We start from the raw sequence: 16,722 nt of genomic DNA, 5'->3' as shown, positions 1-16,722 counted from the left end.
ACCAACAGGCCACATAGCGTGAATTTTTATAAGATTTTTTCAAAAGGACTAGACCACAAGTCGTGCCTGTGTTCTTTAAATATTTTCCTTATTATATTCATCTATAGAAGACCCTCCTCCAATCAAAGAAGACCTACAGAAGGGATTCTAAAAATCTATAGAAGACCTATTAATGGTCTCATATAAGTCCTTTAATGGTACAGAGGGAAAGGCTTGATGATTTAAGTTTCTCTCTGCCAAGGTATATATTTTGTCATATCAACAATGGTCCGTCCTTAAATTTATGTTATGTAATAATATTTATTATTATTTCAAAATAGGTTAGTTACATTTAATAATAAATAGGTATTTCTAAGGTGGTTTGTATCACGTACCACTTCGACCTTATGTCTAAGAAACCACAGAGAGTATTAATAATAACAACTAACTACAGACGGCACTACTTTTGGGTAGTTTTAGTGCTTGTCAATGGAAAGAGATGTCTGATTGGGCCAACATATCTTAATGTGTGGTTGTGTGGGTGCATGATAATTTGTGAATAGGGGTGAATAACACAGACAAATATAATTTTACAAAACCAATTTCTAAAACAAAAATAATTATTTTGTTTCTTGGGGATGCAAATTTCAAACCAATCTATGGTGGATAGAGGATGTCTTTGTGAGGGGAGATTTTTTGCAACATTCCCAATGTTTTGAACAGGTTTATGTGGGTGTGGGTGTGTGTATTTGTGAAGGAAACATGCTTTCTATGTTGCAAACTATAACCTACTAACTTTTGTTTGGGTTTTAAACTGAATCTTACCAATTGTTCGTTTATTTTATGTTTTTGTTTTTGTTTTTTTCTTTAATGCATTTGCCTATTAAATTATGGGTTAGTTTCGTTTGAGTTGTTGTTTTTCTTGCTATTCGGATGATGAAATTAAATTCAATATATAAAATGTGGAGAGCACAGTGGTTCGATTTTTATGTTATTTTTGCGATTCGTTTGTGCTTTTTTTAGAAATTATTCAAATAACTCATCCTCTTCGGCAGCTATTGGTGGGTGTGTTGTTGAACGATGAAATTGAATTAAATAAAAATAAAATAATTGATGTTAATTCGTATTCAACATTACTAATTTATATCTACATATATACATATAGGGAATATAAACAAGAAGAATTTAAAGCCAATGGAGAGAGGGTCGAAAGTAGAATTTTTGTCAATTAGAAATATTTCGTAAACAAATTTTAAATAATTTTTGAAAATCATTTAAAATTTTGAAACAATATGTATTTATGTATGTTTGTATTTGTGTGTGTATAACGATACTCATCTACCTGTGATTTTTTGATACGAATTATGTACTTATGATATTGTAGCCATTGTGTGTGAAATGTATCTGTAGAGAATAGAAATCATTTCGTAAGCGAAATGATAAATTAATGATGAGTGATATTTTTTTAACGGGAAAGTCTAATATCAAACTGATATATATGTTTTTATTCTGTGCTGAAAATCATGGCTGCCAAAAAGCTGTACTGGGGGCTTTTTGTTATTGACAGACAAAGCGAATACTTAGTAATATTCTGCAGTTATTCTGTGCTAATTTTTTTAATAGTTATCCAATTTCAAATAAGCATCTACGTATTCTACTGTCATCATTTGCTGTTTCTTTTATAATTGCTATTACAAAAAAAAATCGGGAAATGAATACACAACCTACTATATTTTGAGGATCACAAATGTTTTAACGACCACTATCGATATTGGGTATCTTTAAAAGGTATAAAGCTGACACTGAAAGGGCAATGGATAGGTACCACCGCTCAGGAGTCTTCCCATAGGAAAACCTCTATTCAGCCAGATGGAATAGAAGTTTTCCTATGGAAAACCTTATTCAGCCAGGCCGAATGGAAGTTTTCGTATGGAAAACGCTAATCAGCTGGGCTGAATAGAAGTTTTCGTATGGAAAACGCTATTCAGCTGGGCTGAATATAAGTTTTTGTATGGAAAACCTTATTCAGCCAGGCTGAATAGAAGTTTTCGTATGGAAAACTCTATTTAGCTGGGCTGAATAGAAGTTTTCGTATGGAAAACTCTTTTCAGCTGGGCGGAATAGAAGTTTTCCTATGGAAAACCTTATTCAGGCATGCTGAATAGAAGTTTTTCTATGGAAAACGCTATTCAACTGTGCTGTACAAAAGTTTTCCTTCAACCAGGCTGAAGGGAGACCTGCAAGTCATCTGAAGGAAGACCCGTATTCTCAAAAATACCCGTAGGTATTCTCAAGGAAGACATATGGTGCTTCTCAGATCTATGTATCTTCTCAAAGAAGAGTTGTAGGTCAGGTCTTCTGTTGGTCTTCCCATTGAAGTTCTTAAGGTATTCTTAATGAAGTCCTTTAGTTCCCAAGGAAGACCTGTAGCTCTTCTCAAAGGAGAACCTCTTCTCAAATAAGAACCTGTATGCCTTCTCAAAGAAGTGCTGTGATTCGTCTCAATGAAATGTTTGTGGTCTCCTCATAGAAGACCTCTTGGTCTTTTCATAGATGACCTCTTAATCTACATTTAGAATAGCTCTTGCTGTTCTCATAGAACACTTTTTGGCCTACCCACAGAATACCTCTTGGACTTCTAAAAAGATGTCCTTTCGGTCTTCTCAAGGATCAACTCTAATTCTTCGCATAGAAGACTTGTTGGTCTTCTCCTAGAAGACTTGTTGGTCTTCTCCTAGAAGACTTCTTGTTCTTCACATAAAAGACATGTGGGTCTTCCCCCAAAATTTGTTTAGAGCTCTCAAGGAAATCATCTCGGTCTTCCCGAAGAAGGCCTGTGGGTCTTCTCAATAGAAGTCCTTTGATTCTTCTCATAGTGTTCTCAAACGAGACCTGTAAGTAGTCATAAAGAAGCCCTGTGATTCTTCACAAGGTAGACCCCCTGGTATTCTCATAGAAGTCCTTTGGGTAGACCTGTTTTTATTCTCATAGATGCCCTGTTTGCCTTCTCCTATGAGGTGTTCTCAACGAAGACCTATAGGTCGTCATAAATACTCCCTGTAGGTCTTCTCAAAGAAATCCTCTGGGTCTTCTCAAGGATAGAAAACTGTGTTTCTTTTCAATAAAGTTCTGTGGATCTTTTCGAGGAAAAACAGAAGGCCTATTCAAAGAAAACCTTTAGGACTCCTCATAGAAGACCTATTGGCCTTCTTATAGAAGATCTCTTCTCATAAAAGAGCTGTTGGTCTTCTTATAGAAGATCTTTTAGGCTTCTCATAGAAAACCTCTTAGGCTTCTCATAGAAGATCTCTTAGATTTCTACCAGAGGATCTCTTGGTCTTCTTAGAAAATACCTCTTAGTCGTCTCATAGAACACGTCTCGGTCTTCTGATAGAAGACTTTTTGGTCTTCTCATATAAAATATATTGTTTTTTTTTTCTTAAAAGGCCTCTTGGTTTTCACATAGAAGACTTCTTGTTCTTCTCTTAGAAGACCTTTTGCTCTTCTCATAGAATACCTGTTGGCCTCTTCCCCTTGGTCTTCTCTTAGAAGACACGTTGGCCTTTGCTATTAATACACGGTGGTATTCTCATAGAAGTCCTCTTGGTCCTCTCTTGGAAAACCTCTTGTTCTTTTCTTAGAACAATAGTCAGTCTTCTGATATAAGACTTCTTGGTCTTCTCATAGAATACCTGTTCTTAGTCTTATCATGCTCTCTTCTCATTAAAGAGCTACTGGTCTTCTTATAGAAGATCTTTTAGGCTTCTCATAGAAAGCCTCTTAGACTTCCCATAGAAGTTCTCCTGCTTTTCTCATAGAAGATCTCTTAGATTTCTGCCAGAGGATCTCTGGTCTTCTTAAAGAGTACCTCTTAGTTTTCTCATTGAACACGTCTCGGTCTACTGATAGAAGACTTCTTGGTCTTCTCATATAAGACATATTGGTTTTTTTCTTAGAAGACCTCTTGGTTTTCTCATATAAGACTTCTTGGTCTTCTCATAGAAGACCTCTTGCTCTTCTCATAGAATATCTGTTGGTCTCTTCATAGAAGACCCCTTGGTCTTCTCTCAGAAGACAAGTTGGCCTTTGCTATGAATACATGTTGGTATTCTCATAGAAGACCTTTTGGTCCTCACTTAGAAAACCTCTTGGTTCTCTGTTAGAAAACCTCTTGATCTTCTCTTAGAAAACCAGAATATCTCTTAGCCTTCTCATAGAAGAATAGTCAGGCTTCTGATAGAAGTCTTCTTGGTCTACTCATAGTAAAGCTCTTAGTCTTAGTCTCATAGAAGACCTTAGCCTCATAGAAGACCTGCTGCTTTTCTCAAAGAACGTGACCTCAAATAAGACCTGTAGATTTTTTTAAAGAAGTCCTGTGGGTCTTCTTAAAGAAGTCCTGTGGTTTTTTATCAAGGAAGACCTCCAGGTTTTCTCAAGGAAAATCTCTATGACTTTACAAAGAAGACCTGTTGGTCTCCTCACAGAAGACATGTTGGTCCTCTCATAGGAGTTGTTCCAACAGAAGACATATAGGTCTGTAGGTCTTCACAAAGTCCTGCAGGTCTTCACAAAGATGTCCGTATAAATCATAAAGAACTTCGTATGTCTTTCAAAGAAGACATTTAGATATTTTTAAAGAAGACCTGTTGGTTCTCTCACTTCTTATTGAAGACATGTAGGTCTTAGCATGGAAGAACTGTAGGTCTTCTTAAGGAAAGCCTGTAAGTCTTCTTAAGAAAGCCTGTAAGTCTTCTTAAGGAAGGCCTGTAAGTCTTCTCAGTGAAGACCTATAGGTCTTCCCAAGGAAAACCTGTAGCTCTACTTAAAGGAAGAAAAGGACCCGTTTGTCTTATTGAAGATGACCTGATGATCTTCTTATATATTACCTGCTGGTGTCTTCTTATAGAAGACCTGACCTACTGGTCTTCTATGAGAAGACCTGTTTGTCCTCTGAAGAAAGTCTTGTTGGTTTCTTCTTAAAGAAGCTATTATCATAGAAGACCTGTTGGTTTTTCCATTAGAAGATTTCTCATAAAGAAGTTCTGTGGGGCTGCTCAAGGAAGGCAACTAAGTCTTCTCAAAGAAGTCCAGTGGATCTTCTCAAAGAAGACATATTGGTCTCCTTAAAGAAAACCTGTTAGAAGCTCTTCTCAAATTTTCTCGACTTCTTATAGAATGTCGTGGGTAGTCGTTTTAAGGAATTCTGAAGGCGGGGCGCCGATGGCAACTATAATCTGTATTTATGTAAAATTTCAAGGGAAACCAGTCCTGTGATCTTGCATCGTTGAACCCATTCCCTACTCTCCCTCCCCCTCTCTCTATCTTTCTTAGTCTCTTCCTCTCTATTCATCTCTCTCTTTCTGCCTCTCTTGATAAGTTAGAGATTTAAACATCGCTCTGTCCACTGTATCTCCCTTACTCTCCCTCTCTCTGTTTGCCTCTCTTGATAAGTTTGAGATTTAAACATCGTTCTGTCCACGGTAAACTGTAGAAAAAAGAAGGAGGATCGAAACCCATTTTTAGTCCTGAAATTAGCGAGGCGTTTATTATGCTCTTACCTTCTTATGCAACATAGTTCCCCTTGTCTTGTATTTCTCGCTAAATACCACTTGTGGCTTAACATAAAACAAACTCAACCAATTTTGTCAATTTTTTACAAGACTCATTGGCAATCCTTTCTTCTTTTCTGTTACTCATACACTTCACAGATTCCAGGATAAATTCAATTGATCTTTTTAGGTGCGGTTTGGAAGTAAAACTAACCTAAACAAACATAACAATGGTGGAAATCGGTAAATAGCAAGTGTTTTGAAAGGGTGTTCCAGAATGATTATGAAAGAAGATTATTTCAGCTTCAACGGAATACTAGCTATGATGACCTAAGGGATTAAATTTAGTTGCACTCAAAGAGAAGGCACGAATCACCAATCGAGATTTTCTGAGCTTAAAAAAAAATTAAATTTAATAATTAATTAAAAAATAATAATAATAAATAATGACTTGTACAAATTACAGTTCATATCACAGGTAGAGGAGAGTAGGTAGGTAGGTAGGCTGGTAATTTGAAAATTGTTTCCAAATCTAATGGCTTTTGTGTGTTGATTTAAAGGCAACGATATTTTTTTAGTTACATCAAAGGACTCTATTTACAAGAGGAATTGGTGCTGGGGAGAGGTGTTTTTTAAGAAAATTAACTAAAATTTTTTAAAGGATTCGTCTAAAAGGGGTTTTTGCAAATCAAAAAAGAAAGTATAAATACTTAAAAATTAAAAAAAATCTACGGCAAAATTAAAAATAAAATTTTTTGGCAATACTTACGGGTCAATGGTCTGGCAGGGTGCTTCGACCACAAGTAACGATTCTTAACGGGCGACAAGAACGAATCTCTGGTAATGGGGCTGGAGGCACGTGGCATGGACAAGGCACGCACTGGAGAGCCGGCACGGAAGGGTGAGCCAGCACGGAAGGGTGAACCAGCACGGAAGGGAGCTAAGTCATCCATATCCCACCAGAAGGGATCACGAGTGAAGGCAGAGATGGGGGCATTTGGATTGGGGTCCAACAAATCCCTGAAACGGTTTCTGGGATGGAAGACTGGAAGTCCTGCCGGGGGGCAACAACAAGCAGCAACGAGCAGGAACGATATATTGAGAAATTAGCGCATTTATCCAGTTGATTGGTTGGTAATAGAGTAGAGTGTATAATAATAATGACGGTGCGTGCGTGCGAGTGAGCGTAATTGTTTTTGTTGCCATGAGAGAGTGACGCAGCATTATTATAATTGATTGTTGTAGTTGTTTTTGATTTTTGACGAGAGCGGGGATTAAGAAATAAAGAAAAATGTGTGAAGAATATGCATGTAGTTTCTAATTTTGGTTTTTTTTTCAATTTTTTACACTGTAGACATAAATGCAGGTTAGAAAAAAAAGAAAGAAAGAAGAAGTAAAGAACGAAAAACAAAGAATCACAATCAAATTCCAAGTAAATTTTGAATATTAAACCATGCGTGCGACATCATTATCATCATCAAAGGTGCTGTTTCCAAGTTTGTGATTTTATTTGGGGTGGGACGAGGAGAAGGTGAAAACTAAAGACTTTGATAAGCCAAATGGTTTTGGAAAAATCAAAAAAAAATGGCATGAAGAAACTTAAAAGGATGCTGTTTTGTAATGATAAACCATGAAATAAACAACCCTGATTTGTAAGGGTGTTGTTTGTTTGTTGTTTTTGTTTTTCTTTTGAAGCAAAATCAAACTATCTTTGTCTTTAAAAAGAAATTTGATTTGTTTTAATCATCAAGGCCAACAAATGTGAATGAAAATCTGTCTTTGTGAAAGAGGTTAACTAAAATTCGAAAAAAAATTATAGAGAAAAAAAACAGGAAAAATGAAAGGCATTTTGAAAGCATTTTTAAAATGGTGATAACACAAATAAATTGCTTAACTACTAAATAGGAGAAAATGAGAGAGATAATTCTACTAGGTGGAGAAAAAATTTGAAGAATGTTTTGACAAAAAAAACATAATATATAATTAAATACATTTTTCATTCCAAATTAATGTCTGAAAAAATGTATTTAATTAACTAAAAAAAGATAAAAAAAATAAATATAATTTAATTTTAATAAAATATAATTATTGCCATGAATTGCTTTGAAATACAAAGAATCCGTTGAGGTGTGGAGCGAAAAAACGACGAAGCCATTTAAACGAAAAAGCGTTGCAAAGCTATAATGTAAATCAGAGTATCGAACTCAGGATCATCTCAATGCTAGACAAGCTTGTCCACCATATTGCTTTGCGATGGTGTCGAGGTCAGTATCAAAATCAAAGCGTCTACAGTCGAACTTCCCTATAACGAATTGTTCTCCATGACGAAGAAATCTGGAAAACACAGCTTTTTTCAGCCCATTTTCACCTATTTTAACCTCTATATAACGAACTTCCCTATAACGAATACTTCTCTATGACGAAGTGTGCTACGTTATAGAGAAGTTCGACTGTATTTAGTTTTCGCTCCATAAATTCCATTTTTGTGATATTTGATAATTTATGCCTAACAATATGCTCTCTAATTTGACTTATTCTGATAATGATTCCAACAAAATTGTTTGACATTTGAAATATAGATGGCGCCACAAAAACTTAATACACTCGACTACGCATTGATGAAATTTAAAACAATAATTTCGGTTAAATGAAAAACGTTGCATTTATACGAATTTTGTAGCACCAGTGGATGATTTTCACCCAAAGAAACGTGGTGGTGAAATCGAAGTACCATTTTCTAGGTCCTTGTTCGATGATTTTTATCGAAAGCATATTCTCTTGATACTTATCACATGGATACTTTAGTCCACAAAGTGACAAAATCCAAGAGAATTACATTTATATCTCCTCAATTTTTCTTGCCTATATTTTCAATTAAGGACTTGCAGTAAAGTCAAGAGGTGGTGTTTAACATGGGTTCCTACTTGAAGGACTAAGAACAGCGTGAGGTTTTCACTCCCGAGTTGGATCCAGTATCCGAAAAATAGGTATCTAGTATGGCATCAAAACCAAACCAGTTGGATTCCAAACGAAAGTGGTGGCACCCAGTCAAGTCGCAGTAACACCATCCTTTGCAAGCGTTTAATTCGTATGGGGCCACAACAGGGTTGTAAAAAGCTTACTGCTACAATCATAGCCTTTTTCAGCTCGAGCTCATACAATTCAAGTCAGTCAGAAGCAAATTGGACCATCGTGGTAGAATACATAAGGAGGTATGAGAATCGGGTAATCCAAGACACTTTCGAAGTTCTTCTACTTAGCCACAAAGACTGACCGACTTCCACGGACAATAAAATACCGCAAGATGGCTTCTGCTGATCTTCTGCTATTTACAGGAGACTTCTAAAGACATCCTATTAGCCAGAAAAGATTGCTGATAAGCTTTAGTCAATGAAAGATTCCTTTTATGGTCTTCTTCTGAACTTTTAAAACCTCTACAGAGATCCTTTTGACCTATAAATTCTTTCGAAGCTCTTTAAAGCATGTGCGGCCTTTACTGGTCATCCGAAAATGTCTTATTAACCATTCAGTACACTCGAAGTTCTCTTCCGGTGCCCAGATTACCACAGAAGATCTTTCAACGGTCTTATAAGACTTTTTAGGGGCTCTTCAATTGGCAAAAATACCTCTATTGGTTTCTGGAGCTTTCTTATTGAAGTTCTTTTACTTAGCCACAAATCCTGAATAAATTCGTCGGACAATAAAATACCTCTAGAAGGCTTCCGATGATCTTCTACTACTTATAAGAGACCTCTAAAGACTTTCTATTAGCCAGAAAAGGTCGCTGATTGACTTTGTTCAATGAAACATTCCTTTTAAGGTCTTCTTCTGAACTTTTAAAACTTCTACAGAGTTTCTTTTGACCAATAAATTTTTACGAAGCTCTTTTAAGCATGAGCGGCCTTTACTGGTCGTCCGAAAATGTTTTATTGACCATTCAGTACATTCGAAGTTCTCTTCCGTTTCCCAGATTACCCCAAAAGATCTTTCAACGGCCTTTTGGGGCTCTTCAATTAACAAAAATACCTCTATTGGTTTTCTGGAGCTTTCTTTTTCACCATTAAATAATTTCGAAGTCCTTCTACTTAGCCGCAAAGCCTGAACGATTTCCACTGACAATAAAATACCGCAAGGTGGCTTCTAATGATCTTCTACTACTTACAGGAAACCTCTTAAGACTTTCTATTAGCCAGAAAAGATCGCTGATTAGCTTAAGTAAATGAAAGACTCCTTTTAAGGTCTTCTTCTGAGCTTTAAAACCCCTACAGAGTTCTTTTTGACCAATAAATTCTTCCGAAGCTCTTTTAAGCATGGTCGACTATTACTGGTCGTCCGAAAATGTCTTATTGATCATTTAGTACATTCGAAGTTCTTTTGTCTGTGCCTAGAATACCCTAGAAGATCTTTCAACTGCCTTATAAGACTTTTTTTGGGGCTCTTCAAGTGACAAAAATACCTCTATTGGTTATCTGAAGCTTTCTTACTGACCATTAAATACTTTCGAAGTTCTTCTACTAAGCCACGGACAATCAAATGCCACAAGATGGCTTCTGATGATCTTCTGTTACAGGAGACCTCTAAAGACTTTCTATTAGCCACAAAAGATATCTGATTAGCTTTAGTCAATGAAATATTCCTTTTAAGGACTTTTTTCGAACTTTAAAACCTCTACAAAGTTGTTTTAACCAATAAATTCTTCCAAAGCTCTTTTAAGCATGGCCGACTTTTACGGGTCGTCCGAAAATGTCTTCTTCACAATTCAGTACAATCGAAGTTCTTTTTCTGTGCCTAGAATACCCCAGAAGATTTTTCAACGGCCTTGTACGACTTTTTTGAGCTCTTTAATTGACAAAAATACCACTATTGGTTTTCTGGAGCTTTCTTATTGACCATTAAATACTTTGGTAGTTCTTCTACTTAGCCACAAACCCTGAGCGACTTCCACGGACAATAAAATACCGCAAGATGGCTTCTGATGATCCTCTATTACTTAGAGGAAATCTCGGAGGATTTTTTATTGGTTAGAAAAATCGCTGATTATCTTTTGTCAATAAAAGATTCATTTCAAGGTATTCTTCTGAGGTTTTAAAACCTCTAAAGAGTTTTTATTGACCGTTGACTACTTTCAAAGTTATTTTCCTAACCACAGGAGACGCCTGAATGTTATTAACTGGTACTTATTGACGGCTAAATACTTTCCGAATTTCTCTACTAAGTCTAAAAGACGTCAGCGGACAAAACAAAATTATTCGATTGCTTTTTATTTAAAGTAGAAGACTTTTACTGATCTATAGGCCACAGGAGAAATCTGAAAGCTTGCTATTGACCAAAAATACTTTAATATGTCCTATATGTATATGTAGAAAACTTTGTATGGTCTTCTTCTATTGAATACAGATACTAGACGACCACTTATGGCTTTCGATTAATTCGATTAGGATTTTAAATACCCAGAAGATCTTCCACAGCCTACAAGAGATTTTCAACAACCAACATTGCATGGAGAACAGAAGGCTTATTATCATTTAAAGAAGGCCTCTGAAAATCATCTGCGGCCATATTCGAGAATAAAAAACCTTTTATGGTAGTTTATTGATGAAATACGGACTCTAAGACCTAATGGAGGACGTATTATTGATGAAAGAAGAACTCTGAAGGGTTCAGCCGGCAATAAGTTAAGTTGTAGACCTCTTATTGTATTGACGAAATTAAGTGCCTGAAAGCCTGGTACTGGTCATTAGAGAATTTATATTGGCAATAAAAACCTAGTATCAATGGAAGATGGCTCCCGAATATTGCCATAATTGATGGTCTTATATTGATGAAAGACCGAAGGTCGTCAAACGAGCTGAAGAGGCCTTTTGTAGATTTCATTGGAAACAGAAAATCTCTTATCCATGAAAGAAGACATCCGAAGAAGACCACCTATGGTTTTCTATAGATGAAAATAAGACTTCGAAGGTTTTTCGCCGGTCATAAGAGACCAATTGTGTCTTTTCATTGACACCAAAAGATTTCTTATTGATGAAATATGAGCCTGAAGGTGGCCAACAACAATAATTGTGTAAAGAAGACCCCTAATAGATTTCAATTGATGATAGACCGACACTAAAAATTTCTATCGGCCACTAAAGTCCTCTTGTGGACTTCCATTGAAAACTCTGTCCCTAATGGTATTTTAATGATGAAAGTTGGATTTCATAGGATCTTTACTTCCAACAAAATACCTTTTATTGACAAAAGACTACCTTTCGAGGCTTTTCAATGCAAAGAGAATACTTATTTTGGATGAAAGACAGTCCTAAAGCTTATTCAACGGCCATAGTTGACGATTGAGGGCTTACGGTCATTTTTCCAAGAAATATGGAGCATGAAATTGGCCAACCTACCACGAGAGACTTTTGGGGATCTAATATGGTCAACTGGGCCGTTTCCATGGTTTTGTCTTTGCTCTTCTTTAGTAGTCCGTAGTTTATTATTTTTAAATATTCTCAGTCAACTTTACCAATAATACTGTCAAATTAGGAATATAGATGGCGTTAAGGCATTTTTTTTAACAAAGTTCCCAACCTTCTTGGAAGATAACAGTAAATAAGAAATCGTAATATCATCCACGGATCATAAGAGGCTTCTTGTGTATTTGCATTGACGATAGAAAATCTAGTATCGATGCAAGTTGGCCCCTGAAGGTCATTATAATAAATAAATAATAATTGACAAAAGATGACTTTTTACGGTCTTCCAACCGAATCTGATGGTCGTCAAACGGGTTTAAGAGGTAATACAAGACCTCCCACTGATAAAAGAAGGCCTTCGGTATTCGCTATTGGCAACAATTAACAATAGAAGGCCGTTTATGGTTCTGAAGATTTTGCACCATTCAAAAAAGACTTATTGTGGTTTTCATTGACAAGAGAACACCTATTATCGGATAAAAGAAGGCCATCGGTGGTCGCTATTGGCAACAATTGACAATAGAAGACCGTTTATGGTTCTGAAGATTTTTCACGGTTCAAAAAAGACCTCTTGTGGCTTTTCATTGACAAGAAAACACCTATTATCGATAAAAATAAAGACTGAGGTGCCCAGCGGGTAAATCGACATTTATGACTGAATTCCTTTTGCCGACTTTCATTGACAACGGATGAACTCTAATAGTATATTATGAACGAAAGGGGGACCCAGAAAGCTCTCTACTGGCCATAAGACAGCCATTGTGAATTCCATTTCCAATAAAAGTCCTACTGTAGATGAAAAACTGCCGTTGTGGCTTTCCAATGATAACGGAAGAATATAGAAGGCCTGAAGATCCTTTAGCAGCCACAATGACATTATAAGACGTCTTACGTTATTTTATTACTGAGTGACGGACCTTGAAGATCATCAAACAGCCATCATAGATTTTGGGATATTTCATTGGGCATCTTGGGCCGTTCCCCTGTCTTCGTATCTTGTCTAGATCTGGTATTAGTGTCTGTTAATAAAATCTAGTAGTCCATAATTTATTATTTTTAAATATTCTCAAACAACTAAACCAATAATAGCGTTCAATTTGAAATATAGATGGCGTTGAGACCTCTTTTAGCAAAGTTCCCAACCGTCTTGGAAGATATCAGAGCTTTTTCAGCAAATTTTTCAGATACTAACTGCAGTCGTCTCATTTTCAACCTGCTGATTTGACAGTATTTGTAAATTTTTGAATATGGATTATTTATTTATTTATAAATAGGCATTCAACATGGCACGCACTAATATATATTAAGCTTGCAAGTATGGATCGGCCTTAAACTTCATAATAGTTGAAATCCTGACATAAACTTTACAGCTCTCACTTCAGTGATACTAAAAATTATAAACATGTCACAAATAAATACTTATTAAATCTTTTACAGCTTCCGCAATTTTGCTCTAAAATAGCTGCGCACTTGGAGTTAGCTAACATTTTCTGATTAAATGAACGATAAAGCTTTCAGTTAACTTTATTGTTTTCTAATATGAATATCGCTTTAAGCTTCTTTTATCATTTAAGCATGCACCCATTTCATGTAGGCTTTGGGAATTTCCTAAAGAAATTCACTTTTGCACGCTTCAGGCGATCATAAGCTTGCACACATGAAGCGGATTTTTATGAGAGGAATACTGACATCTAGACGTAAACTAGACAGCTATCAATTCTTGTTTAAATCAATTAATTGAAGCTTGAAAAAGATCCATAAATAAACAAAATTGAAGAAAGCCCATTTAAAGGCTGCGATTTTTGCTCTAACTAGCTGCACGCTTGAATTTGGCTAACAGGTTCTGCTTAAGTAATCTTGGCGTTCAGTTTATCTTCTAGCGTAATTAGATCAATTCGTTCGAAGCTTTAAAAATCATTTAAGCACATGTCAATAATGGGTTTGTAAATGTGCTATAGGTGTTCAACTTTGCTTGCACAAAGTTTTCATAAGCTTGCACAAATGAAGCGGATTTACATAAGAGAAAAGTAGCCGTCATGGTGTATACTAGGCCCTCCTTTAAATTGAAGAAGCCCCATTTAAAGGCTGCTCTTTTTGCTCTCAAATAGCTGCATACTTGAATTTGGCTAACAGGTTCTGCTTAAGTGACCTTAGCGTTCAGTTTACCTTATGGCATATTTAGATCACATGTCGATAATGGCTTTGTAAATGTGCTATAGGTGCTTAAGTTTGCTTGCACAAATGAAGCGGATTTATATAAGAGAAAAGTAGCCGTCATTGTGTAAACTAGGCACTCCTCAACATATATAAATCCATTACATTAAGCTTAAAATATGTCCGCAATTAAACACATTTTTAAAAAGGCTGTGCTAATATTCTCGCAATTTTTAATTTTTTTTCAAATAGCCGCACACTTGGATCTGGCTAACAGTTTTTGCTCAAGTGGTCTATTAGGCGCTCAATTCACTTTATAGGGCACTTAGATCACTTAGCTTTAGGAACCATATTGTACCTTTATCATTTAGGTACATATCTTGAAATGTCCTACTGGCATTCAATCAAAATCTTGCTTGGTGTAAATGCGGCTTTAGTGCTAAATCCAGAGGTTCTGAACTCGGTCAAATAGAAAAGCTAAAGAATTTAGTGACATTAGACATCACTTATAGATGACAGTTCGTAATTGTTCGCTATGAATCTTCAAAGGCTGCAAAACAAAACATTATAGCTGTAGGCAAGCAATTCATGGCATACTTTTAGGCTGTAACAAAAACATTCTTCAAATTTCTTTTTTCGAGGCACTACTTAATAAAATAAAAAATAAAAATAAAGGATAATAACACGTAGAATAGTTTGCATTGATGCTGCTGGCAGCTAATACGGCGACTAAAGAGCTTCAAATTCAAATCAAATTCACATCAAATACAAAAAAACACGCTTTAAGCCCATTCAACATTGACCACAAATTTGGTTTTTGGCTTCTGTTGTAATAGAAATTATACCCAAAAAATCTGAAGCTTATTGCTGCCGGTTGTCGATTTAAGGGGATAATTTTCAAAATCACATTCATATAGAAAGACATTTAGGCATTATTTAGGCCATTCAATTAGAAATACGCCAAAACGATAACGTAGAAACATTGAATAAACGTTCAAAAGAACAAATAAAAAAGACATTTAACAAATTGGCCAATTGACAGAAAACTGCTTTGGTTTCTTGTCACATCAAACAACATGAAACGAATAATTTTGAAAAAAAGTAAAGTCAGTTGTTTCGTGTTTACCATCAGCATCGAAAGAAACTTCATTGGGGCGTGGACCCCAACGACCGGGCTTAACAGGAGTGGGACATGGAGAGCCAGCACGCTCATCTACTCTAGGCTTATCATCACACTTACTGGCAAAGTATTCATCCAAGGGTTCCAATGAGCTGGCACGGAACAATGGCCTGGTGAATGGGGCCAAGCTGGCGGCACGATCGAATACGGAGGGTGCACGATCGAACACAGAGGGGGCACGAGAGCCTCCACGGGCAGCGCTGGGGGCATTACCGGTCCAGTAGGATGGTGGTGGAACATAAGGTTCACTGCCGGCACGTCTTACGCGGCCAGGTGAGGGAGAACGGCGAGCTGTAAAATACAAATAAAAAATAAATCAATTAAATCAGGAAAAAAAATAAAATACAAAATTGTTTAACAACACCACAAAAATTGTATACAACATATAGAGTCACCTCTTGGAGACACACAAACACACATAACCAAGGTCTACACGAAGGTCGGACAATTAGACCACCTTATAGATTTTTCATTATTGTGATTTTAGTATTTCTTTGTATTTAAAATTTGTATAAAGTATTTTGTCTGCAAAATGTATAGTCAGCTGGGCTTAAGGCCTTGACACATTAGAAGCATGGCATTCTTGCTGAAGTCATATCTGATAAAAGACTAAAGACCAAGTTCGACCTAATAAAAAGATTTCAGAATCACATTTGAATTAGGTCGAACTTTGTCTTTAGTCATTTACCAGATATGACTTAAGCCAGAATGCCATGCTTCTTATGTGTCGAGGTCTTTACTATTCGACCTTACACCGACCTTGCACATAACTCTTGGACACTGAACATGTGTTCAACGGAAATATAAATGTTTTTGTTTTTTTTCTTCTTCTTTGCTATGCATAATTAACATCATGCCATACTCGTTGATAAATTGAACAACAAAACCCAGCTGTATTTATGTAAATAGTTTTTCTATCATATTTTTTTACAGTTCCTGGGAATTTTGTGTGTCTGGGAGTATGTAAGGGTGTGAGTGTAATTTTATGCATAACATTTCGTGTGAAAAATTTGGTCACAACAAATAAATAACAGACGATTGCATATTGTCGATTACACATGAATGGATATATTCGGGAAAAAATTTTTAAAATTTTGTTATGATAAACCCTTGGGAATGTGTAAAAAATTCAACAAATATATAACAAAATATACTACCAAATATTTAAACAGAATACAAAAAAATACTTTTCATTTCCCAAAGCTTAAAAAAAACTTTTTCTGATTATTTACATATCACATTTACACACTTGAACCGAATAAGATAAGATAATTAATTTCTTCAAACTCAGCCTGAATGCTCTACATTAGGGTGACCCAAAAGAAGAAAAAATTGTAAAGGCCTTAATTTTTTCCATTTGATTCCAAAACTGGTGCCACCTGAGTGATCTTTGTTTTCATAGTAA

General features: G+C 35.9%; 1 protein-coding gene across 33 annotated transcripts in view; it reads right to left on the bottom strand.

Moving 5' to 3' along the window:
* Mf (myofilin) overlaps window positions 1-16,722 on the bottom strand; it is a 69,877-nt gene that overhangs the window by 7,289 nt on the left and 45,866 nt on the right. For 3 of the 33 annotated variants that reach the window (XM_073979075.1, XM_073979058.1, XM_073979068.1), the window contains exons 6-9: window positions 15,264-15,608; window positions 6,298-6,582; window positions 1,322-1,383; window positions 805-1,034 (exon numbers count right to left, since the gene is read on the bottom strand). In XM_073979075.1, coding sequence (XP_073835176.1) covers window positions 999-1,034; window positions 1,322-1,383; window positions 6,298-6,582; window positions 15,264-15,608 — 728 coding nt within the window. In that variant the 3' untranslated portion in view covers window positions 805-998. Of the gene's footprint in view, window positions 1-804; window positions 1,035-1,321; window positions 1,384-6,297; window positions 7,324-15,263; window positions 15,609-16,722 lie in introns of those variants that run through there. The other 30 variants (XM_073979096.1, XM_073979079.1, XM_073979088.1 and 27 more) reach the window with 12 other exon arrangements.

The sequence above is a fragment of the Musca autumnalis genome, unplaced genomic scaffold (assembly GCF_047663935.1).
Source record: "Musca autumnalis isolate F117 unplaced genomic scaffold, ASM4766393v1 scaffold_1, whole genome shotgun sequence".
NCBI classification, from domain to species: domain Eukaryota; kingdom Metazoa; phylum Arthropoda; class Insecta; order Diptera; family Muscidae; genus Musca; species Musca autumnalis.
This window is presented reverse-complemented; position numbering and strand designations above follow the sequence as displayed.